General features: G+C 33.5%; 3 protein-coding genes and 1 long non-coding RNA gene across 5 annotated transcripts; 1 reads left to right on the top strand and 3 right to left on the bottom strand.

Moving 5' to 3' along the window:
• Nucleotides 1-2,025: 2,025 nt before the first annotated feature.
• On the bottom strand, nucleotides 2,026-3,423 carry HSP21 (heat shock protein 21). 2 transcript variants are annotated; one of them, XM_089603128.1, is made up of 3 exons: nucleotides 3,327-3,423; nucleotides 3,030-3,218; nucleotides 2,026-2,590 (listed from the first exon to the last, which is right to left on the bottom strand). In XM_089603128.1, exons 1-3 carry the CDS (start codon nucleotides 3,406-3,408, stop codon nucleotides 2,148-2,150), a joined length of 714 nt encoding a protein of 237 aa, XP_089459254.1. In that variant the 5' UTR covers nucleotides 3,409-3,423; the 3' UTR covers nucleotides 2,026-2,147. The 2 variants fall into 2 exon arrangements, with proteins under 2 accessions (XP_089459254.1, XP_089459255.1); XM_089603129.1 differs by having other exon boundaries at nucleotides 3,030-3,404.
• A 6,076-nt stretch (nucleotides 3,424-9,499) lies between these two features.
• Nucleotides 9,500-11,882, top strand: LOC149380458 (protein IQ-DOMAIN 18-like). Its single transcript, XM_089602428.1, has 5 exons — nucleotides 9,500-9,917; nucleotides 10,031-10,285; nucleotides 10,369-10,647; nucleotides 10,756-10,902; nucleotides 11,232-11,882. Exons 1-5 carry the CDS (start codon nucleotides 9,789-9,791, stop codon nucleotides 11,652-11,654), a joined length of 1,233 nt encoding a protein of 410 aa, XP_089458554.1. The 5' UTR covers nucleotides 9,500-9,788; the 3' UTR covers nucleotides 11,655-11,882.
• A 2,236-nt stretch (nucleotides 11,883-14,118) lies between these two features.
• Nucleotides 14,119-15,601, bottom strand: GRF7 (growth-regulating factor 7). The gene is made up of 2 exons (XM_089603523.1): nucleotides 15,171-15,601; nucleotides 14,119-14,797 (listed from the first exon to the last, which is right to left on the bottom strand). Exons 1-2 carry the CDS (start codon nucleotides 15,548-15,550, stop codon nucleotides 14,350-14,352), a joined length of 828 nt encoding a protein of 275 aa, XP_089459649.1. The 5' UTR covers nucleotides 15,551-15,601; the 3' UTR covers nucleotides 14,119-14,349.
• Nucleotides 15,602-19,816: 4,215 nt separating this feature from the next.
• Nucleotides 19,817-20,141, bottom strand: LOC149380456 (uncharacterized). Its single transcript, XR_016294268.1, has 3 exons — nucleotides 20,112-20,141; nucleotides 19,970-20,026; nucleotides 19,817-19,864 (listed from the first exon to the last, which is right to left on the bottom strand). It is a non-coding gene; the product is annotated as an uncharacterized LOC149380456 (long non-coding RNA).
• Between the last annotated feature and the right edge of the window lie 4,772 nt (nucleotides 20,142-24,913).

Raw genomic sequence — 24,913 nt, 5'->3', positions numbered from 1 at the left:
GCTTGCTCTCAAAAAATCAAAGGACAAAAAAATTACATGGATAGAAATATTTTCTCTCTCTCTCTCTCTCTCTCTCTCTCTCTCTCTCTCTCAAATTTAAATATCCTCAAAGTATTCTATTTCTATATTTACAAGGTATTCACTCTTCTAGCCTCCTTAGTCCTTAGCATCTTTGCCGTTCACATGCAAAGCAAAAATATCAAAAATACTTCCCGAGTATATATATATATATATATATATATATATATATATATATATATATGCTGCTACGATTTATATGCATAGATAAAGATACAGATAGATATAGATATATTTTTCTTCGCAACTCGTTATTACTTATGATGGCTCATCTCACAAGTATCTTGCGTTGCAAGTATCTCTTCGTCGCGGTTCAATAGCTCGTAATTTTTGTTCTTCATCTTCTCAAACTTTTTTCAATTTCCGGTCGAGCTCTTTAGTCAACGTCTTTTTTTTTCTCTCAGCTCCAGCCAATCCATTATTATGAGCTCATTCGGATTCTTTTGGACAGAGCCTGCCATTTTACTTGGTGATTGATCTGCCAAACCAACAATTTTTTTTTAATTAAATCAAGGTAAACTTTTTTTTTTTTTTTAATTTTTTAAATCAATCTGACTATGTATTTATGTGTCCCATCTCATCATCTTCGTCGTCTATTCGTGGCTTTGAGCTCCATGGCCTACGTTTGTATTTTTTTCAAAGGTTTCTCAAACAAAATTTAACGAGAGCGAGAGGTAAAGATATGTGGAAAGAATGAGGTTTTTTTTTTTATCAGATGGAGAGAATGAGGTATGTCACTCACACTTTGCTTGTGGTAGAAAATAAAATAAAGATATTATTGGGACAGGGAAAAAAAAGGAAAAAGAGAGTGATAGACCTTTATATTTATTTCCGACACCAATCTTACAAAAGTTGTTAGTAAAATTTTTCTATTTATACATTTGTTGTATTGATTATATCTTATCCTATTTGTGTAAAGTCTAAACACTTTAAATATCGAATTCCTGAGATGGTTTAAGAGATAGACGCTTGAATCCAGAATATATCAAGATTTTGCTTTGTATTTATAGGAAAAAGGACGAAATTCATTAAAAACGACAAGAAAAAACATCGCTCAACGAAGAAAAACGACGATAAAATATGATTTAAATTAAAACGACGGTAGAAAAACAACGAAGCTGGCAAAAACGACAGAAACGGAAAAACGACGACAATTGACCAAAAAAACGATGACAACTGTGTTGCTTTGAATTTAAAGGAAACGACGGAAACAAACGACGGAATTCGTCAAAAACGACGACAATCGAAGGAAAACGACGAAAAATATGATTCACAGAAAAACGACAGCAGGAAAATCACAAAAGTTGTCTAAAACGATAGAATAAAAAAACGACGACAACAAAAAACATAGAAGTTGTGAAAAACGACAGAATAAAAAACGACAATCGGAGAAAAACGACGAAAAATATGATTCACAGAAAAACGACAGCATAAAAATGACAAAGTTGTCTAAAACGACAGAATAAAAAACGACGGCAACAAAAAACACAGGTTGTGAAAAACGACAGAGAATAAAAACGACGAATGTTAAGGAAAACGACAGAAGAGAAACATTGACGGAAATCGTCAAAAACGACAGCAGAAAAAATGACAAAGTTGTCTAAAACGACAGAATAAAAAAACGACGGCAACAAAAAACAGAGGTTGTGAAAAACGACAGAGAATAAAAAAACGATGAATATTAAGGAAAACGACAGCAGAGAAACAAGACGGAAATCGTCAAAAACGACAAAACCAAAATCGAGACGATCAAGGAGAAACGATAAATAATATGCGTTTTTATGCCCATTAGTTAAATGGAAGGTCGGAGAAAAGACTTTTATTCTAATAAACACGATACAGATCTTTAAATTACTGTAAAGATATATTTGTTTATTTTTTTTCTAATTAAATATTTTATTACCATTTAGCATTTACAAACTAAACACGCAAACATAACATTTCGTAAACAAAAATTTAACAGATCACATATTATAATAAAACACTATAATCACCAAAGACACCATAAGATTTATTGTACAAATGTACTAAATTTTTGAACTTCGGAAAGAGGACTTCCTCTTTCAGTCTCATTGGACATGAACGTCAATAATTTTACGCTCAGCTTTACCTTTGGGGACAGTAATGTACAAAACCCCGTTGCTGAGCTCAGCTTTAATCTTATCCTTCTCGCAGTTATCCGGCAGCTTCAAACGCGTGTCGTACGAGCTGTAGCTCTTACTCGACGACGTGTCGTTTTTGTCGTCCGCGGCCTTGTGCTCTCCCATGATAACCAAAACGTCGTCGTCGACCGAGACTTTGACGTCGTCCTTGGAGAGCCCGGGCATGTCGAGACGAATCTTGATCTCGTGATCTCCGTCGTTGATCTCCCACGGCGCTCGGATTTGGCCACGTGGCTGACCCGTGGGACCCACCACTGACGCCGGCGAGTAATCATCGAAGAAAAGCCGGTCCATCGTGTCCAGCATTTGTCGCATCGTTCTCATCGGCGACACCGTTGGATCAAGTAACCCTGCGATTAAACAACATTTATTATTCAAGAGATTAAAATCAATATCAATTATATAAGGTATAATTTTTTTGGCGTCACTCATAAAGGTATAAGCTCAATAATTTGAATCCCTAGCTCTTTAACTTTTAAGAGGTTGGTCTTGGTTTTTTTTTTTTAAAAACCAGTAGTTCAAATTTTGACTCTAGTAGCCAAATTCTAAATTTGTTTATAAATAAAATAGTAAGTTCATGTGCACTAAATCATGACCATATATATTTTTTTAGGAATTTTTAAATGACATCCTTCGAACTCGAGTATAAGCTTTGGTATAATTATGATTATTGACTTAATAAAATATAATTACTAATCAAGTAATTTAATTTGAATCATACGTTTATTGAGTGAGATATGATTAGTAAGAGGAGATGAAATATAAACAAACGTGACATTAATGACTCACCAAAAGGAGAAATATCAAGAGCGAGTCTGCGAGGCCTTTTTTCCACGGCAGTGGGTTGTTTGTTTTGGTTACCTACGTGCACGTCCACCGAAGTGTCCTTGCTCTGATCGCCGCCCTGAGCCCTAACCGCCACGCTCCGCCTCAGAGGAGTGACACGTGTCACACCATTCCTTGGTAGTCTCAAATTAGCTGGCGAGCAAGTTGGCAGAGACATCAACGTCACTGAAGCCATATAGATATATTCGTAGAAATTTGTTAACTGAACTGAATATAATTAAAAGTGTGTGCGTGTAGTACTATGGTGTTGTAGGGTTTGATTATTCTTGTGGTGATTTTGATTTGTTACGTTTTTTCTTTTGCTTAATTTATAGGCGCGCATTCGATTGGGTTTATTTGGACTGTTTCATGGGACGATATTAGTTTGGAAGGTTTTAGATGGGTCTTGAACTTTTTAGACCGCTTTTGAAACTTCTGGAGACCTTTTACGATATTAACACCTGTCCTCGCAATTTCTTCTACTCCTTTCTAATTTCTTCCGGAGAAATCCTTTAAATTTTTATTTTTTTTATCTTAAGGATATTATCTGGAACTTCAATCTTATCCATTCTCATTCTATATCTTGCCAGATTTTAAATGTTACGACTTAGCTAGTAATCCCTCTTTTCTTGCTATGTGCGTGTAGTTAAGCTACTCTTCTATATTTAACTCATGGCTGATGATAAGAGAAAATACTAGTTAGCTTAAAAATAATATATATATATATTTTAAATAGTAGCATTTTTGTTGTTAAGTGGGGATTGAATCATGAAACTAAAATTACCGAAATGAGGTGACGTGTAATTTTTACATAATAGTTATATAAAAGATGACGTAGTTAAATAGTCAATTTAAAGTTATGAATTTGTAAAATAGTTAAAGTTTGTTTTAATTTAATGAAATAATTAAAATATGTAATAATCTGATTTTAATTTTTTTTACCTCAAAATTAAGTTGAAATTTTGATTAATTTGTTCAATTGTTTCTTAAATAAATATTCTATACTAATTGTTTTCACATAGTCCATTCTTATTAATAAATAAATCTTACATGTAGCTGTTTAACGATAAAAGCGTTTAAGAACCATTCTCAATTATACGTAGCTATTTCGATTTGGCATTTGCACCGCTTGTGAAAGTATCATGGGGTTCCATCTCAAAACCAATTGGTAATGAGAGGAGTAACCCATTACATTTATAAGCTCTTGTTAGTTCTCATTCACTTTCGATGTGGGATTCCTAACACGCCCCCTCAAGATGGCGGCTCTTTGCGTTCGCTCATCTTGGGCCGAATCCCAACGATTGGATCGGATACCCGTTTGGGCTTAATGGGCTCTATTAGAGATCAAGTTTTTCATATGCGTCGTTTATGTCTAATAAACGATAAGTTGAACAAGTTGTATTTTTTCTTTATTTGTTTCATTGTATTTTCCTTATGTTTCATGGCTATATAAAGTCATTTAGTTGTACTTTTCTCATTAGTTTTGGAATAAACATTTTCACTCTCAATCATTCAAGATGAGAGTTAGTTTTCCCAATTCTCAAATCCAATCTATCATAACCTAGAAATGTAATAGGCTCTGATACCATGTGAAAGTATCATGAGGTTCCATCTCAAAACCAATTGGTAATGAGAGGAGTAACTCATGACCTTTATAAGCTCTTGTTAGTTCCCATTTACTTTCGATGTGAGATTCCTAACACGCCCCCTCAAGATGGCGGCTCTTTTGCGTTCGCTCATCTTGGGCCGAATCCCAACAATTGGCTCGGATACCCGTTTGGGCTTAATGGGCTCTGATACCATGTGAAAGTATCATGGGGTTCCATCTCAAAACCAATTGGTAATGAGATGAGTAACCCATGACATTTATAAGCTCTTGTTAGTTCCCATTCACTTTCGATGTGGGATTCCTAACACCGCTTAAGATACGCAAACGCAAGCATTGCTTCATAATTTTGGTACTATTCGTTTTCACAATTGGGTGTGTGAGAGACATTTTCTTAACTTTATAAGGTTACAACTTAAAAAAAATAATTAATTGTCTAAATTATGATCTATTTACACGTTGACTTAGTTTTTCAATGTGAGACTTTGCACTTCAATTTTCTCATTTTAACTGCATGTTTGACTACCTAATTAATTATTGATTTTATACATCTTGCAACTAGAAGAAAGAAAAATCTAATTTTACTCGCACATTTTGACAGCTGGGTCTAACTCAAAATTGTGCCACAAAATATGTCACTATTAATATAACTTGTACCATATATTTTTTTTCCGACATTATACTGCGCCTGAACCCAGTCCTTCTTTTGAAGGATTATACTTTTCAACTTTGTTGTCCATGATATTTGCAAGAATATATTCTTCTGAAGCCAGGTTCTAACATTCTAACAGTAATAACTTTTTTTTTTCTCTTTTACTTCCGGTGCATGTTCAACATATCTCTTTTACCTCATGAGTTTGTTTTCTTTCTTAATTTATTATTCAAAACATTCCAGCGCATGATAGTTGCCATCGTCCTTATATTCTCATTCTGGTATTGTTTTTTTTTTTTTTTCCCATAATGGATTCCAGAAAATTTCAGGTTTATCAATATGTACCTTACGCGCTGTTTTGAATCTCAAGCTCTACCCGAAACACTGTAAAAAATAATAAATATAAACTGCGAATAGTTACATTATAGTGGTGATTCTATTATTATTGTTCTCTAATGATTGAGTTGAGTATAGTTTTCTGAGTTAATTAGTTCTTTGAGTATTTTCATAATAATTATTATCTGTGACTACTTTTATCAATGTTTATGTTTTGACACAATTATAGAATTTATTATCAAGTATATAAGACCTAACAAAAATTAATTAGATTATATATACCATGATGGATATAGAAATCAGAATTCTTAAACACATATATTAATGAATAATGGATGCTGCCATATTAAATTCGAGTGTACTACAGAGAACACATGTACATATATATCTAATAAATCCAAACGTATTTTGCCGACAAAATTTTTCATGTTATTAAAATTTAATGCGTATAGTATAAATAGAAACGGAGCAGTTGAAAATAGCTATTTTAACTCTTGGCTAGGGAAATAATTAATAATATATTAGATTTTAAAGAAAAATAATTTATATATGACACAATGTGTGTATAATATATTTACAGTATACATATATAAAATATTTACAGTAGTGTGATTAATTTAAGTCATTTTTCGTTAATTATTCGTCATCAGTTTATTAATTTTATATGGTTAATATTTTAAAAACTGTTTAAGATGATTTGTGCTCTTAACAATTTGTACTTTTGTATTCTTTTTATTTTTCTTCGTGGTTTTCGTTCTTCTAATTTTTTTTACACTGCAAATTATATTTTTACAATACATAATTTAAACATTTGTTAATTTTAAGCTTTGTAATTTATTAACTTTGAATAGCTATAGATATGACACCGAATAATTCTATAAATTAGTGAATTACGTACAAGTCTACGTATACATGCAACAAAACTGAAGGATTTATCCCATCCAAGTGACAAGCAGATATTTGTATCATATATATCTTCTTCTTCTTCTTTTTTTATCAGAAATTCTAAGATATATATACCAACACAGCCACGTACTCTTTATACTATAGCCCGTATATCAAGTGAGTCCAAAAAAGTATACATGCCTAATAAACAAAAATCCGAGGTTATTAATTCACTATGCCCAAGAATTCCAGATACATCTTTGTGCAGACATACCTCATCTATTTCGATCCCAATAATGTACCAAGGATGTTTTTTTCCATGCTCAAAAATATTGGGACCACTGTATAACAACATACATATATCATACTCATATATGGGTTTTTGCTTCACAATCTGAAGCCAAAGTCAGAACTGTTTTCTTCTACAATATACCAATCCCATATGTACCTAAAATATAAATACATATATGATATATCACATGGGATCGAAAATCGTTCTGACTTTTCTTAGCAACCCAATGAAGGAGAGGTGTGGTAGCACATAATATTATTTTTAATTTTGGCAGAGAGTTTGTCGTTCCAAAGACATTTCAATCCCTTTTTTTTTTTATAAACATATGTATATATATAACTAAAAAAAATATCTTATCATAGAAAGATAATTAAGCTTAAAAAGAGTATATATTCGAATCGATATTCTTTCTTTGAATTTTAACGCTCCGTTAATATTAGAGTAAGTATTAAAAACATGAGAGTCCAGTACTGAAAATTAAAATATATATGCATCAAAGTTATAAATTTGTGTAAACAAAATTGGTTTCGTTATTTTTTATTTTTTTTTGTAAATATAAGACGTTTCTATCACTTGTATATTTGGTTAATAGACTTTAATCACTCGTCATAAATAATGTATGTATTGTATATATATATATTAACATACACATACACATTTAGAGTATACTTGTTTACATTTAGGGTTTGAACATTGGTCATCTCACGTGAGGTTATAGACAATTAAGTTTAGAATCAAGGATAGTATGGCATTAAATGCGGACTTCAATATAATGGAGACTACTTGTTACATTATAGTATAAAAGGTAAATTCATATCATATGAAAACGTACTATCAATCACATGGTAAATTATATAAAAGAAAGATATATTCGATGTTTACTGAGCGATAATTGACGAGGAAAAATATAAGAGCTGGTAAGTGCCTTTAATGTTCATATACTAGTATAGTAGTCTAGTCAAGAGTCAAAACTCTTATTTTTATTGAAGTTAATTAATTTGTTCACTAAATCATTTAAAGTTCCCAAGTTCCAATATTATTTGACCAAAAAAGCTGAATATGAGAAAAAACGCCCATGCAGAAAAATTACATGCGCCAACCTAAACTTTGCATTTCCCAACTTATATAGCTCTCTATAGTCTATTATACACTACTAACTTTATATGTTCTTGTATTTGAGGTTTCAAAGAAAACTAAATTTATTGTATTTGATGGACAACCTATTAAAGTAAGAGAGATTAGGATTTAGTACCTAAAAAGAGAAGAAGAAAAAAAAAAGTAGGGGAATCAATTCAAGTTTGACTGGTCTCTACTAACTGGCCACCATTAACTTTCATCAATAAGTTCGTGTTCAAGGTGGCTATTGAAAGGTAATGGAAATTCCATTTCCAATAAGCCACCTTCCATTGCTTATTGGAAATGGAATTTCCATTAGACATTTTGGTGCCTTCTATTGTTTAATGGAAATGGAATTTCCGTTACACTTAATGGAAATACATATTTCCATTAACTTCCAATAAAGAATTAAAAAAAAATAAAAAATCAAATTTAAAAATAAAACAGCCAATAACGTGAAGCCAAACATCTATTTTTCAATTAATTTCCTCTTCTGCTACTTGTATACACGCTGACACACAGCCCATTTTCTTTCTCTCTCCTTGCCAACGGTACAACAAGCCTGACATCATTTCCGAACTTCCTATCCCACTTCCAACATGTGGCGGAAATTTTTCTTCCATTTCCAAGGCTCACGGTACACGGCAATACCGTGAGGCACACGCAGGTAAAGGAATTCCTTCCTTCCGTGTGGTTCCGAACCGTGAAGCCAGGATGAGTTCGTGTATATAAAAATAAAAATAAAAATAAAAATAAAAACATAAATGTTTCAGTTACGTAGATAGAGTACAAAATTACAGTACCAAAAATAGCACCTCGTATTTACCAAACTAACCCTCCTCTCCTCTGCTTGTGAGTGTTTGTTTTGGAGTTGAAGCATTGGATAATATCCCAATTACACCGTTGGACTCGCTTTCTATTCATTCACAAAACTAGTGACACGCCAGCAAAGCAAGGCACATAAAAAGTAAAAAAGTCAAAAAAAGAGCAAAGCACTCTTCAGAAATAATGCCTATAGTTTTAGACATTTCCTTCAGCTTTCATCAATTTCAAGAAGTACTCTATCATCACACTCTCTTTCGGAGTAATAGTTATATATATATATATATTGTTACCAATATTATAGAAATATTGTACGGAAAATAAAACCGGTATAAACTTCAATCAGTAAAAAAAACATAAACGGAAAGAAAGCGATGAAGCCTGTTGTTTTCTCAATGTTATATCCGTCACACGAAAAATAAAATAAAAAGCTGAAATTAATCAATTCCGATGAGTGGATATAACTCAAATCTTGACCGCAAATCAATTACTCCAAAGCATCAAATGTTTTTTAATACATGTCTTCCGACGTATATCTCTTTAATTTTTCTTTTTCATGTTGTTGTCTCATAAAACACACTCTAATGCGCTGACACACACTTAACAAAATAAACATATTAAATATGCTCTCATGCCACTACAAAACAAAACAACAACATGTTCCTTTTCCTTGTAGTAATTAAATAATAAATACAAGAGCTATATATGATATATGATATGTTATGTTATATATGTTGCAAAAAAAAACAAATGCATGGATGTGAATAGGAGAATAGCAGAGAGCCAAGCTGTTGCAGACTCTAAATTATTGTCCCTTTTCTTTTAACCTCATTAATATTTGTGCCTCTCTCTACAACAACATTCAAAACCCACCAACCACTCTCTCATCACTTACTCTCTCATTCCATTATATACAATAACAAGCTCTAGCTCTACATTATATATCTATATGTGTGTGTATATGTGAGTTGATGATCGGGAGTTATATATAATAATATCATAATACATATCTATATGGGGAAGATTGGAGGAAGTTCTTGGTTGACTGCGGTGAAAAAGGCTTTTAGATCTCCTTCTAAAGAGCCTCGTGAGAAAATAAGTGGTAGAAGAAGAGACGATCATATACAAGAGGAAGAGGAAAAGGTATGTTGTAATATTAAATTTTCTTTAAAAATAAATTAGTATGCGTATCTGTTGATTAATTATTTAATCTTTTTGTTTCTTTGCTTCTGTTGATTTAATATATATTTATGTAGAAGAGAGGAAAAAGAAGATGGATGTTCAAGAAGCAGTCTTGTTACCAACAAGAAACACTCATAATTAGCAGCTGTGAAACTCCAAAATGTGCTAAAGTGACAGCACAAACAAATAATAAGAATAATAATAATAATAATAATAACAAAGTGTGTCTTCATCAAAAGGAAGGGCTACGAACAAGGCCCGAGTACTCAATTATCACTACATTACATTTATCTGCCATATCCATCCAAACCGCCTTCAGAGGATATTTGGTAAGCTATATATACATTAATTCAAGTAATTTCTTCTTGTTTTTTTATTTTTTATAATTATATTATTATGACATTATTTGAAGGCTAGAAGAGCTCTTAGGGCACTGAAAGGCTTGGTGAGGCTACAAGCTTTGGTGAGAGGTCAAAATGTTAGAAAGCGTGCAAAGATAACTCTTCAGTACATGCAAGCTTTGGTGAGAGTTCAAGCTAGGGTTCTTGACCAGAGACACAGGTTGACCAACAAGAGACTTTCTTATGACCAAGCAACTAGCGTTGACTCATATCTGTTAAGTGATCATCGTCCCAATAATGATAACTTGAGAAGGTTATCATGTACTCATCACAACAGAAAGTCATCACTCGTAAGAAACTCAATAAATTCTATATGTGTCTCTATACATGTAATGTATATATATAGGCCCCCACTTTCTATATGCATAATAATTTCTCAATGTATTATATATATGCAGTGTAGAGAAGAAAGTAGTAATGATTCGGTGCAATGGGAGGACCATAATAATTCACAAACATTGGAGCATATTGAAGCATTGTTGTTAGAAACAAAAGAAGCTGGTTTAAGACGTGATAGGGCTCTTTCTTATGCTTTCTCTCACCAGGTAATATCCCTAAATTTATTGTGATTATTGATTTATTGTTGTTATTATTATTATTTAGTACATTGTCAGCTATTGGTATCATAATTCATAACTGCATTGTAAAAATATAAAAAAAATATATATATATTTACTTTTTTTTTCCGTCTATGAAATAGGATTCTTTATAAAAATAGTAAATATTCTCGAATTTAATTTTTTTATTATTTAGTACATTGTTAAAAAAAAATAACTGTTTATTTTTCCATGAAATAGGCTTCCCTATACCCTACAAATAATAGTCGCGAATCTGTAATAATGATTATTTTTTTCTGGGGGTACATAAATAAAAGATGTGGAGAAATAGGGAACAAGAAGTTGAGAGTGAGGCAGAAGATTGGGCAAAGAATTACAAATGGGACCATCCAAATAATCCAATAATCAAAACGGTCGAAATTGACCCTCGCTCCAAGGCTTCCACGCCCAGGCCCAGCCCACGTAACTTAATTTCAATTCCGGCCCATAAGGCCCAAGACACGCGTCACCACCACAGCAACTCTCATCAATCGGACAACGAAGCACCGACGACGCCGAATTACATGGCGGCCACGGCTTCGGCTGCGGCTCGATCCCAGAGCGCGCCGAGGCAGAGTGTTAGGAAGCGATTGTCGTTCGCTGAGCCGATCAATCGCAGCCGTCCGATCGTGAGAAGGGCTAGCGTGTCTTGTTACTCTCGGGGCTCCGATAGCGACAACTCGCCCATGAGGTACCGGTAATTGAATGACTCAGCTTTTTTTTTTTTTTTTTTTTTTTTTTTTTTTTTGTATGTCGTTTGTTGTATATTAGTTCTAGTAAGGATGATTGGCATGTTCTTTATGATTGTGATTGATTTATATAGGAAAATAATGTCCTAGTGAAAGTTTCTTCTGTTTGTTGCCAGATTCTATAGTTGTCACAACTATGGCTTTATTTTGTTTTATTTATTCTTTGTGATGTTAGTTATGAAGGAATATAAGGGCAACCCCAACCCAATTTCTATATTTGGTGTTAATTCAACACAACTTTTGTGTTAATTTAGCACCAAATTTTTTTCCAACTCCAACCACAACACCAAATTTCACACTAAAAATATTATTCATCATTATTATATTATTAAAATAAAACAATCTCTTTATTAATAAATATTTCAATAAATAATTATAATGGTGATATTTTTTAATTAAGTGATTAAAATAATTTAGCATTTACCAATATTTAACAAAAATTAAGATAAATAAAAAAAGATAAATAAAAATAACATTACTAAAAATATTACATTTAAATAATTCAACACAAAAACATACATTTGACAGATAGATTACATCGTACTAATTTTTGTGTGTTTTTAGTTTTCATTTTATTTTTTGTGTGTTTAATTTAAACTTTGTAACCTATATTTAAATTTTTATGTTTTAATTGAACTTTGTTTTGATATTTTTGTAGTCAATTTATGAGTTTTTGTGTTTTATAAACATTTATAAGGTTAATATATGTATATAATTATATAAAAAAAAAAAGACCTTTGAATTTAATATGTTAATTAAAAAAAAACAATGCCGTGTTGTACAGTGGCACGGCAAAATATGCCGTGCCACTGTTTAAAGCACCAAATTTGGTGTTGGTTATAACGTGCGATTGGACCATTTTTTACACTATATTTGATGTTTTAGCGTTGCGTTGGAGACGCCCTTGAAAGGAATATATATCTCGGTGTGATCAAATAAAAGAAAGAAAGATAAAAAGATAAACATAAAGACGAAGTGTGACATCATGTAAGCGAGAGTTCTTTCTAAAAATAAAATAAAATAAAAAGTAAGAGTTCACTAGCTCTTGTTCATGACTAATTACGAAAAAAATAAAGAGTTTTCTAGTTTAATATATTTTGATGGTCCATTTCGTTGAAGTTGGTTGACTCGAAAATCTCGAACACAAAAGAACGCTTTGACATTATTCGTAGACCAACTTTTGTTGATAGATCTAGAACATTGATGGAGAGAAGGGTGATGAAAGAAATAAAGAGGTACATTTTTAAGCCCGAAAGACCCAGGAATTCAAGTACTAGCAAAACCTATCCGATGAGGTATTGGTTATAGGATGATTACTACGCCTAGCAGCTTTTTTTAATAAAAAAAATTTATGATATTTTTTTTTTGTCGTCGTTGTATATTAGTTCTAGTAAGGATGCTTGACATGTACTTTAATATTGTGATTTATCTACAGAGAAAAATAATGTCATAGTGAAGTTTCTTGTGTTGTTGCCAGATTATCTAATTATCACAAACGTAGGCGTTTTTTTGTGTTAGTTTATCATGAAATATAAAGGATTATGTAATAGAAATATAAAGACGAAGTGTGACATCAAGTAAGTAAGAGGTCATTAGCTCTTTGTGTTATGACATAGTTAACTACTAGAAAGATTTAGATTTTTCTAGGGAAATTTTATGTTTTGAATTTGATGATCCATATTTCGTTGAAGTTGGTTGACTTAAAATCTCGAACACAAAAGAATGCCTTGAAGCTATCCTAAGAGTATGTTGATAGATCCATGATGGAAAAAAGAAGCACATTTCTAAGCCAATCTTATGAGATTGTCAATGTGCCTGAACTACACTAAAGCACATTTCTAAGCCAATTATCTTCATAAGATATATTGTAGCATTTTTTTTTTAAAAAAAACGAGCCTCCTTAAAAATATCGTAGCTTGACATGATGAGACAATCAGCTAGTTATTATTGAGATTCTATGACGTGCTATTAAATCATATCTAAGAGCAACATCAATCCATTCTAAATTCGAATGAGATTATTATTTCTTCGACGAATACATTCCTATTTCATAGACAACTATGTTTTGCCCATACATTCCTATGGAGAGAGAGAGAGAGAGACTTGTACGTGCTTGTTTATTTCGTGTGTTGAATAATACATACAAAGAACGGAGAAATGATGAAACACGCATGTGGTGACGGAAGTCTGATTAAAAAGAAATTACACGCATAATGAAAAACCACAAAACACGTTAAGTCTAATATAATTACTCTCACTATCCCCTAAATGAGGTCTGTGAATATCTACCCGGGCCGGGTCTAACAACTTAATTGAAATCTGATTAAAATGAAATTACACGTGATATGAATATCTCACACGTTGCGCTGGATACAAGTCACAGAAAAGCTGTACTACAGCTAGTACCATTCCAATAAGAAGAAACTTTCCTTTTCCAATTCTTTCTTCTTATCAACACACATAAATAATGATAATTAATATTTCTTTCTTACGACCCAAAGATCGCACACACACACAAAGATCTCTGTCGTTTTAACCCGCTTGCACACACACACACAAAAACAAAAAAAACTAGCGAGTCTCTCTCTCTCTCTGTCTCCGAAAACTAAAACAGAGCAAACTCGGGTTTGGTCTTGGTGGGGGTACTTCAGTTACTGAAATCCGACAAAGAAGCCATGGCTGTCGGAGTCTCGCCGGAGCCAGCGCAGAAACCCGTCGCCGGTCGCAAAACCTCGGCCAAAGGCGAAACCCACGACGAGCAAGAAGAAGAAGAAGAAACAGAGACAGAGTTGACCCAGTTTCCCATTCCCAGACTGAGCGAAGAAGGAGACAGATCTCCGACGTCAGTTCCTTCGTTCAGGTCGTCGTTGACTGTCGTCTTCGTCTGAGACCACGTGTCGATGAAGCTTCTCGAGATTTGCTCGCCGTGGCTAGGGTTATAAGGGTCAAAGTTGAGAAAGAGAGGGCTAGTATTGTCTGTAGCCAGGTTCAGATAAGTCTGTTCTTCATGTGGCGCTGGGTTAATCAAATGAAGCCATTGTTGCGCTTCTTCTTGTTGTTGTTGTTGCTCTGTTCTCATCATCCGCTCCAAATTCCTTCAATAATTAGAACAATAATAAATTAATTTACAACCGACTCTCTGAACTATTTAACGTTAAAAAAAGAGAAATTATAGAAAATAGTAAAAAATAACCATTTGAAAGTTTAGCAAAATAACTAAAATTTTAAATTTTCCTCCCAATAGTTCAAATTGATTTGTCAAATTTTTTTGACACCAAAATTATATTTTTAAGACCATTATAAATACAACTTATTATCTAAAAATAATAATAATAATAATAATAATTTTAAGCTCAAATTTTTTTATTTCATTTATTTTAAACGAATACTATTTTACAACTTCTCAAAATAAAAAATATACTATTTTACAAAAACATTAACTAAATCACCCTTAAAAAAATAAAAAACCTGGGTTGAAGATGAGGGTAAAACGACGGTGACGGTGATGGAAAAGAGGATGGCTGGTGATGACGTGGCTTCTTGTGATTGGTGGAGGCGATAGTCGACTGTTTTTGTTCCACAAGCTTTCTTGAACGTGGACGACCTCTGTTGATGTGTCGTTCACAGTATTTCTGGTTCGGAGCGACGTCTCTTGAGCATCTCCACTTCTTTCCGTCAGTTCTCCGGCACCGTACGGCTTCAAAATCCACCGTGGCCGACGATGACGTGGCGAACGGAGAAAGGAGGTGCACCGGAACTGGCATACACGCGGCCATATACTTGTATATCACAGCCTGCCTCTCCAGCTCTTTCCACTGCGCTTTCGTGAATGGAAAACCCATTTCCATTTCTTTTTTTTTTTTTCTATTCTTTTCTTTTTTGTCTGTGTTTGTTGTTTCTTGTTTCTTGTTTGTGTGCCCTAAAAGCTTATACCACCCTTTTTGCATCATTTATATTGGACTCTCTATATGTAAATTTAATAATAGTATAAATATAAAAATGAGGCGGTGTATTTTGTTACTTTCTATCTCAGCCGTTTGATCATATTTTTTTTTACTAGAGTTGGGGAATGATTCTCTGCGCTGCACCTACGAACCTATACTAGAGTTGCTCTATTTGATTGGAGACTGACTCCTAGTCTTTGATTCTATTTCTTGTGACTTGTGCGTGTTTTATATTAATTAATTTAATTCAACAAAAAAAAATTAATAGATTATTTTATTAAAAATCACACCACACACAGAAACACACTACCAGCTCGACGTAGCCTGATTTTGGTAACTTGATAAAAGAGGTAAAGGATTAAAAAATAAAGAAAGAGAGAGACTCGGATTCTCTATTCAATTTTTTTTTTTTGGGTGATAAAAGTGAAACAATATAATCCAAAGAAGACCCATGTGGGCTTAGACTATTAGCCGCAATATTTTGGTAAGCATTTGTATTCCCAGATTTATTTTATCTGGTTTTTATTTCAGATACAAAGTAACAAAATACTATGAAACAAAAGTGGAACAATTTCATTCATAGTATTTGTGTCACTATATTTTTATAAAAGGATAAAATAGTAAATGGATGTGGGAGAATTTAAAAGAGAGAGATGCTTTGCTTCCATGCTTCCAACATTCGCACGCTTTACTACAAGACAACCTACTCTAGCCGAATAAAATGTTAGTTTTCATATTTAATTTTATATATATATTACCAGTTGTCTTTTTTGTTTTTTTTAATCCAATAATACCAGTTTTCTTGTACGTAATAATTTCGAAGTAGATTTCTTGTTATTAACTGTTTAGTTTTATAGTGCAAATCTTTTTAATCTTGTTACTTCGATTTACAGTAGTGATTATTAACTATTAAAAGTATTTAATCGGCCATAAAAGAAATTGATGATTATGTGAATCAAAATATAATTGATTTTTATTAAAAGAGAGAAAAAAAAGAGCAATGTAAAAAATGTGTTAAAATAAACAAGGAAAAAATCATATATAACATGTGTCTGAGAGACGGTTAACCCGTGAGCAGGGACGTAGTGAGACTCTAAATTTAGAGGGAGCTAAATTGATTTTTTTTTCAAAGAGGCTAATTTATATATTTTTAAGATAAAAATAAAAGAACAAAAAATTAAATTTGGATAAAAAAATATTGAGAGAGTCAGCTATGGATGGGCCTATGTTGCCTCAGTTCTTGCGTGAGAATGAGAAACAAAGTAATAGAAGTTATAAGAACCTCAAAACTCAAAATCCTATTCATTTATTCGTGAATGATTCAGACCTAATCGATTTGTTTGTCTTTGAAATCATACGAAGCAAAACTTGTATTTGACGTTGCAAAGAAATTATCCAAAATCTTTTACTTAAAAAAATATTAAATTATATCGAAGATCACGTGAAAAAAAAATGGAAAATGATCTCAACTAGTAAGAACTTGAACTAAAATAGTAACAACTATATTTTTGGACACTTTTACTAGTAACTGTAGACTTATGTGTATACACTTGTTATTAATTGTAGACTTGTAATTTTACAGTTTATGATAACTGTATATTTTCATAACTATAGTTACTAGTAAAAGTTTTCAAAAATATAATTATTATTATTTTAGTTAAAATTATCAAAATTACTATTAGTCGATGTCATTATTTTCAAAATAAAATAGAGAAGGCCGACTTGACAAATTTTGTATAAGTGGATGGATGACCATGAAAGAGACGTGGGCTTGGAGGAATGACAAGTTATTCACTATTCACAATCAACCATGGAGATTCAATGAAGGATGGCAGAATATCACCCAAAAAAAAAAACAAAAAAAAAAAAAATTGTATATAGCTTTTTTCTTCATATTATAAGACATTAGAAAATCATTGCTTACACATTATTTTTTTTTCCGTTACAAAATTATGAATACAATTTTTATAATATATGTAATTATATTTAATTGAATTTCTCATTTAGTATTCAGACATATACAGACAATACAATCCTATTGATTTTTTTTTTTTTTTGCTAGCAATATACAATCCTATTGATTACTCACCCCCTTCACCTCTTCTATAGCCACTTATAATTTTTTTTTATTTTCTTTAAATTACCGATATGGGACACAAAAATGATAAATAAGGATAAGAACCTAGCCTTAGTGGGCAATGTTCTTGTGAACAAATTCAAGCCTACCAACCGATAATATATATATATATATATATATATATATATATATATATATATATATATTCATCAATATCCTTACTCTTTGCACTCAAGTTATACACTTATACCCTCTCTCATTCAAGTCTATCCTTGTACTATTCACTATATTTTATGTCCGAAGGCGTGTGATTTTTATCTCTTCAATTAATCGGATAAGTCTTACTCTTTAGTTGTTCTTTCAGCCTATAATTGGCATGGCCGACTGCAAAAGTCCTTTTCAATAAATGTATATAATCTTACTAAATTTCACATTTGATGATATTATCTTCTTCAGATTAGCTCACATCTGTGTAAGAGTCTCCAAAAACATCAAAATATATTCAATTATTGATGCTTGAAAGATTTTTTTTTTTATTTTTTATTTTTTTAAAACATATAATGTAGGGCTCTATAGTGTAATCACCAAATGAGAATGCATAAATAAATATTAGTAACAAACAATTTCAATAAATATCATACGTTGGGGTGAACTTTATGAATTTATTCACCATTTAAATTTAAACAAAAATAATTTATTTATAGTACACAAATTTAAATTAATAAAAATATTATTTATAGTACTGATATTTTTAAATAATTTTTATTACAGTACTGATAATAAATAACTACTATGATGGATGATGTATGATAAATACGTTAAGACGACGTCATAATTTTGTCGTTTTTTTAAGCCGAGGCCATTCTGGTAAATGCACGGGCTCAAATTGGGGCCATTGCAATAAAGACCAATTTGCGTTAATCATCTTTCCCAACTCACCCGAAACGCGCGTATTCTCCACTCGCCACGTGTCGGTTGAAGCACCATACATGGCTGTATGAGAGGTATTAATGATATTAGTTTTAAACTTCCAATTTTGATGATCTGGCTTGAATGCTATTCAACAGCCAATTACTCTTTCTCATTTTTATATCTGTTAGTTCGATTTCAACACATGTGGTTTTAATTTCTTCTTTTTTTGGTGTGTGTAGGTGGAATAATAACTATGATTATTAGTTGACATTAGTTAGCAATTAAGAAACCTCACACGTTTGCGCAATATTTCTCTGCATAATAATAAGACATTTAAATTATCTTATGACTTAATAAAAAGTTAACCTTATCGGTAAATTATATCAAATAGGAACGAAATATCTTAATATGACTGTAGTTAACAGTTTTATAGTTATATTAAGATTATTTTAGTAATCAACTCATTTGGGTTGTGTTTGTTAGTTAACTCAAATTGTTTTTTGTTTTCTGTTTTCTAATTTTTGTAGTTGTACTGAAAACCTGTTTTGTAGTTGTTTTCAAAAAGCTGTTTGGTACAGTTTTCATTTTTGTTTTTGAGAAATTGAAAAAACTGGAAAAACTGTTTGGTACACTTTTCATTTTTTTTTTTAAATGAAAAAAAGAAAACTGGAGATAAATCTGATTACTTGCATTAGAAAAAAAATTGATATTGCCAATAAAATAGTAAGTTAGACAAAGTTTAATGACTGGAGATAAATCTCCATGCGAATAATTTAAGAAAATAGCTTAATTCTCATTTTTTAAATAAACATAATGTCATTATATTATACTCATGAGTGTAAAAAAAGTGACAATTTAAGGCTAGTTTGTCAAAAAAAGATGACCCACGTAAGATCAATTTGTGAAGCTTTTGAGCATATACAATTTAAATTCACCTCACCAGCTTTTGACCCACGTACACATCCACCTTCTTTAAACAATCAATTAAGTACAACAACATAGTTGAATGATTAATGAATTACAGCAACAAACAATCACCATCAAATACTGAAGAAAATGAGTATGAATAGAATAATTTATGAATTACCTTAGACAAACATAGTATGAAATGAATAAAGGCAGAGAAAACAAACAACAATGAGAAACAACGATTTGTCTCTTCACGAAACCAGGAATGACACTCCCAGAGTCACAAGCGTGTTCTTCAATTTGCTCAGCACCGGCTTCACCTAATCATCATAATCACAAAGCAAACACTTGACTTGATGATCCAAGCACTAAAATATCATCAACAATGAAAAAAAAAAGATCATGTATAGTCATTAGTAACTCACAGAGAACGATCCAAGGAGACGATCACGAGTCAATACTTCGGCGGTCTTAACCCACATCTGCCAATAAATTTGATTTGATTTAAAGAGAAATAGCCTAAATTGAAACTCTGCAAGGTTGAACAATTCTGGATTACTTACTTACCTGGCCATCGTACCAACCTGTCTCTTCATATGGAATTGAAACAATTCTAGGTTAATTTCGATCTCAATCATTACTATGGATATTCTCGGCAGCCAAACAGAGGAGAGTTAAAGAAAGACTGACACTCGACGGTGGCGCTGAGCAGCCGATTGCCGACGTAAGCCCAGCCGAGGTACACTCGGACGAGGACGATGGCGACGAAGATGACGCCGCTGGAACCACGGAGAGGAAGCGTCGGGAGAGATCGGGATCGGCGGAGGCGACGGGGAGCCCGATGACAACGGCGGTTTGGGGAGAAGAATTGGGGTTTCGAAGAATGGGGGAATCGGTTCACGCGCCAATACAAATCGAGTTCAACAACCTCTCGTCCACTAGGACAAAAATCGTCATCGGGTGCGACGGATGTCGCACCTAATAGCCCAATAGTCGCACCTAATAGTTTATTAGGTGCGACTTTCCCGTCGCTAAAGGCATTAGGTGCGACATGTCGCACCTAATAGTCACATCTTTAGGTGCGACATTTTCGGGTGCGACAATGTCGCACCTAATACGTTTTTTTAATTAAAAAAAATTACAAAACTGGACGGCGGGGCAGCGGCTGGACGACGACGTGCAGCGGGGCGGGACGGGGGCTGGCAGGGCTGGACGCGGGACGTGCAGCGGGGTAGGACAGCGACGTGCAGCGGGGCGGGACGGGGCAGTGGGGCGAGGCCGCGGTGCGCGGGACGGGGCCGCGGGGCGAGGCAGCGGGGCGCGGGAGGGGGCAGCGGAGCGGAGCAGCGGGGCGCGGGAGGGGGCAGCGGGGCGCGGGCGGAGCAGCGGTGCGCGGGAGGGGGCAGTGGGGCGGAGCAGCGGAGGGGGCAGCGGGATGGACGGTGGCGGCTGACTGGCAGAGAAAGTGTGAGACGGTGAGAGAGAGAGAGAGTGTGTGAGAGAGAGAGACGGTGACAGAGAGAGACATACCGGGGATGGACGGCGGCGGGAGAGACGACGACGAGGAGCAGAGAGAGAGACAGATCGAGTGAGAGAGAAAGTGAGCGAGAATGAGTGAAAAAGAAAGAAGTTTGGGTTTAAAAACCCTAATTCATATTGGGTGCGACAGTGTCGCACCTAATAATCATATTAGGTGCGACAATGTCTCACCCAATATGATAAAAAAAAATCAGCGGGATTCGGCTGAAAAGTTTAAATTTGAAACCCATTGGGTGCGACATTTGTCGCACCTAAAGGTATTAAGTGCGACACATGTCGCACCTAAAGGTATTAGGTGCGACAAATTCATATTAAGTGCGACAATGTCGCACCGAATAGCACTAAACATTAGCGAAATTTTTAGTCATCCGGATGAGTATCCGGTGCGACATGTCGCACCTAATATGAGTTTAGGTGCGACTTTTAGGTGCGACATGTCGCACCTAATACCCTTCCGCACCCAATATGCTAATTTGTAGTAGTGGTCGGCGGCGATCGAATCCGGCCGACTCGCCGCATTTCGTCTCGCGAGGGCTTCTCCGCGGCGGGGCTGGGCCCACTATCGCCGCTGCTTCCATGTCGCCGGAGAGATGTCGCGCGAGGACTTCTCCGCGGCGACGCTGGGCCCACCATTGCGTCCTCCTCTAGATCCTCCGCGCTGTTCTTCTTCTTCTGCAACTCCATCGCCGCTGCTTCCATGTCGTCAAAGAGAGGTCGGGACTCGGCAGAGAGAAAGGGAAAATTAGAGTGAAAAATTCTGAAAACAACTTTTTTTGTTTTCAATTTCCTTTGCATATTTAAAAAACAACTTCAATAGTTTTTAGATTATATTTTTCAAAACTGGTACCAAACACGTTTTTTCTATTTTGTTTTCTATTTTCATGACTTGAAAAGTCAAAAAGTGTTTTCAAGATGCTTACCAAACACTACCTTGAATCCTGAGATTTTGTATAATAACAGATTTGTTATGTTTTTTCTTTTGCTTAATTTATAGGCGTGCATTCGATTGGGTTTATTTGGACAGTTTCATGGGACGATATTAGTTTGGAAGGTTTTAGATGGGTCTCGAACTTTTTAGACCGTTTTTGAAATGATTATATAGCTAAATAGCCTCCCAGTTTAGACTGTTTTGGTTTTGGCAAACATTTGATTAAATTCGTGTTAATAGTCAGTCTCATTTATTTACAAAGAGCAAAATACCAAATTAACCTCTCAACCGTTCCCGCCCTTAATCTCCTTAAAATAAATTCATATGAATCAATATATTAGGATAAGGGAAAATATCTAGAGTATCCCTCATGTTTAATCGAAATGCGAGATTTATCCCTTCTATTTCTAGAAATATCAGACATATCCCTTCAGTTTAATATAAATGACATATACCTCCCCTAAAAAATTTTATATTACAAATATCACCCTTTTCGTTTATTTTTTTAAAAAAAATAATTTGAATTCCTCAAAATACCCTTAATAGAATAAATATTTATTTACTATTTTATTAAAAAAAAAATCAAAATCTCTCTTTATAAAAAAACCTTAACTTTTATAAAGAAATTTTTTAATTTAATTTTTTTGTATATAGAATAGAAAATAAAATATTATTTCATTAAGGGTATTTAAGGGATTTCAAATTATTTTTTTGTAAAAAATAAACGAAAAATTGTGATATTTGTAATATAACATTTTTGTAGGCGATGTATATGTTATTTATATTAAACTGGAGGGATATGTCTGATATTTCTAGAAATGGAGGGGATAAATCTCGCATTTCGATTAAACACAAGAGATATTCTTGATATTTTCCCTTAGGATAATAACTGCCGCGGTTATTGAGGAACATCATAAAGCTCCGTAATTAATACCATTGATTCACGCAATCTTCTCTCTCACACGCTATCTTCTCTCTCACACAAACATAAATGTCAAACACGAAATCCCCAATTTGAAAACCCAAAAAAATTATTCGCGTGCTCTGGTTTCTTCAGCGAAAACCTTCTTCATTGGCGCTCGGATCAAACATCGTCTTCTTCTCTTCTGCGCGCGGCCACCAGCACCAGCCCGAGCCCGAGCCCGAGCTTCTCTTCCTCGTGCGCGCCATTCCGCTGAGACCGAGCGCCGCCGCGAGCCGCCGAGCGCCGCCGCGAGCCGCCGAGCGCGCCGCCGACGAAGAGACACCGGAGAATAGGTGGAAGGGCGCTGGAGAGTTCAATTCTACCAGAAACAATGTGAGGTTTTGTTTACCCAAATTGATTTCGAAAATTGGGGTATTGAAGATTGATTTGGGGGTTTGAGTTCTCAAGAGGAATTCTGTGGTTTTGATGTTCTTTGATGCTTGATTATGGCTGATTAATATGATTGGATGCTCGAAATTGTACATTGAATGTGGGTTGTGGCTTCATGAAAGTGTTTGACCGTGTCTTTGATTTTGAGTTTTGGCCGAGTGGTTTTTCTTGTATACCAAATGAAAAAAAATAATTCCAGATTTGCAAGAATTGTTTGGAAGAGAGTAAAGACATTTTTTTTTCGATGATGATTGTATCGTTCTTGCTTGGTAAGCTTTGTCGTTGATTTTTTTTCCTCTCGTGCTCCCTGTTTTTTTTTTTGTCTGACGGGTTTGGATGAATTGAAGTTCTTGAATGGATTACAGTTACAGTATGTTCGTGTAAATAGAAATCATATTTACAGTATATTCGTGTAAATACGAAACTTATTTACAGTATATTCGTGTAAATACGAAGCTTAAACCAAATTGCTAATGTTTAAGATGTCTATTCAGCCAATTATTTGAAACTTCTGGAGACCTTTTACGATATAACACCTGCCCTCGCAATTTCTTCTACTCCTTTCTAATTTCTTCCGGAGAAATCCTTTAATGATATTAGTTTTAAACTTTCAATTTTGATGATCTGGCTTGAATGATATTCAACAGCGAATTACTCTTCTCATTTTTATAATCTGTTAGTTCGATTTCAACATATGTGGTTTTAATTTCTACCCTTTTTTGGTGTGTGTAGGTGGAATAATAACTATGATTATTTAGTTTAAAGGTTCTGTACATGTATAAATACATTGATATATTTCTAGATAATAAGTTTAAAGTTTGAATATATATATATACATATTTTTTTTACTAAGCAAATATAATGCCATATTTATATTTATGCATGTAATGTAAACAACGTCCTCTTGAAATTCAATGTACTATCTGCATTGACAGTAATTGCCCTCTCTCTCTCTCCATCGGTATAGTACGTAAATTAATGTATAAACGGTCCCAAAATAAAATATATATAGCAGCGCGATAGATATCAATTCAAGCATGGGTATTGCACATCTTCCATATGTTCAACAATAAATTGTATGATTATTAAATGTTATCATGAAACTATAGTATTTTCCGAAATTCCCCCATACTGTATAGTCATACGAAAGTGCATTCCTGTTTGTTAAACTCGTCTTATATTGATCAAATTAATAATCCACAAAATTTAGTGGCATTTTTGGCAATTAATCAATGAATTTTCGGATTATGCTATTTTTAGTCCTTATCGTTTTTGAGAATTATATATAGATAGGAGTAAATAAATTGCTTATACCATATTACTACTTTTTTTTTATAAAAAAAAAAAGATAAATATAAGAGTGTTTAGTTACAAAAAAGTAATTAATAGTGTCAATTTTGTCACTATTAGTTACATATTTGTAACTAAACACTATTAGATCTGTCTAATTTGAAAAAAAAAATAATAATGTAGAATCAATCACTTATTTATTTATTCTTATTAGTATCCAAACTCTTTTTCTTTTACAGTATTTTAGTTCTTAACCTA

Source organism: Urtica dioica, chromosome 12 (genome assembly GCF_054948205.1).
Source record: "Urtica dioica subsp. dioica isolate 48M chromosome 12, U.dioica_male_clone48M_v1_H2, whole genome shotgun sequence".
NCBI lineage: Eukaryota > Viridiplantae > Streptophyta > Magnoliopsida > Rosales > Urticaceae > Urtica > Urtica dioica.
Note: the sequence above shows the minus strand (reverse complement) of the source record. Positions and strands in the feature narration are given on the sequence as shown.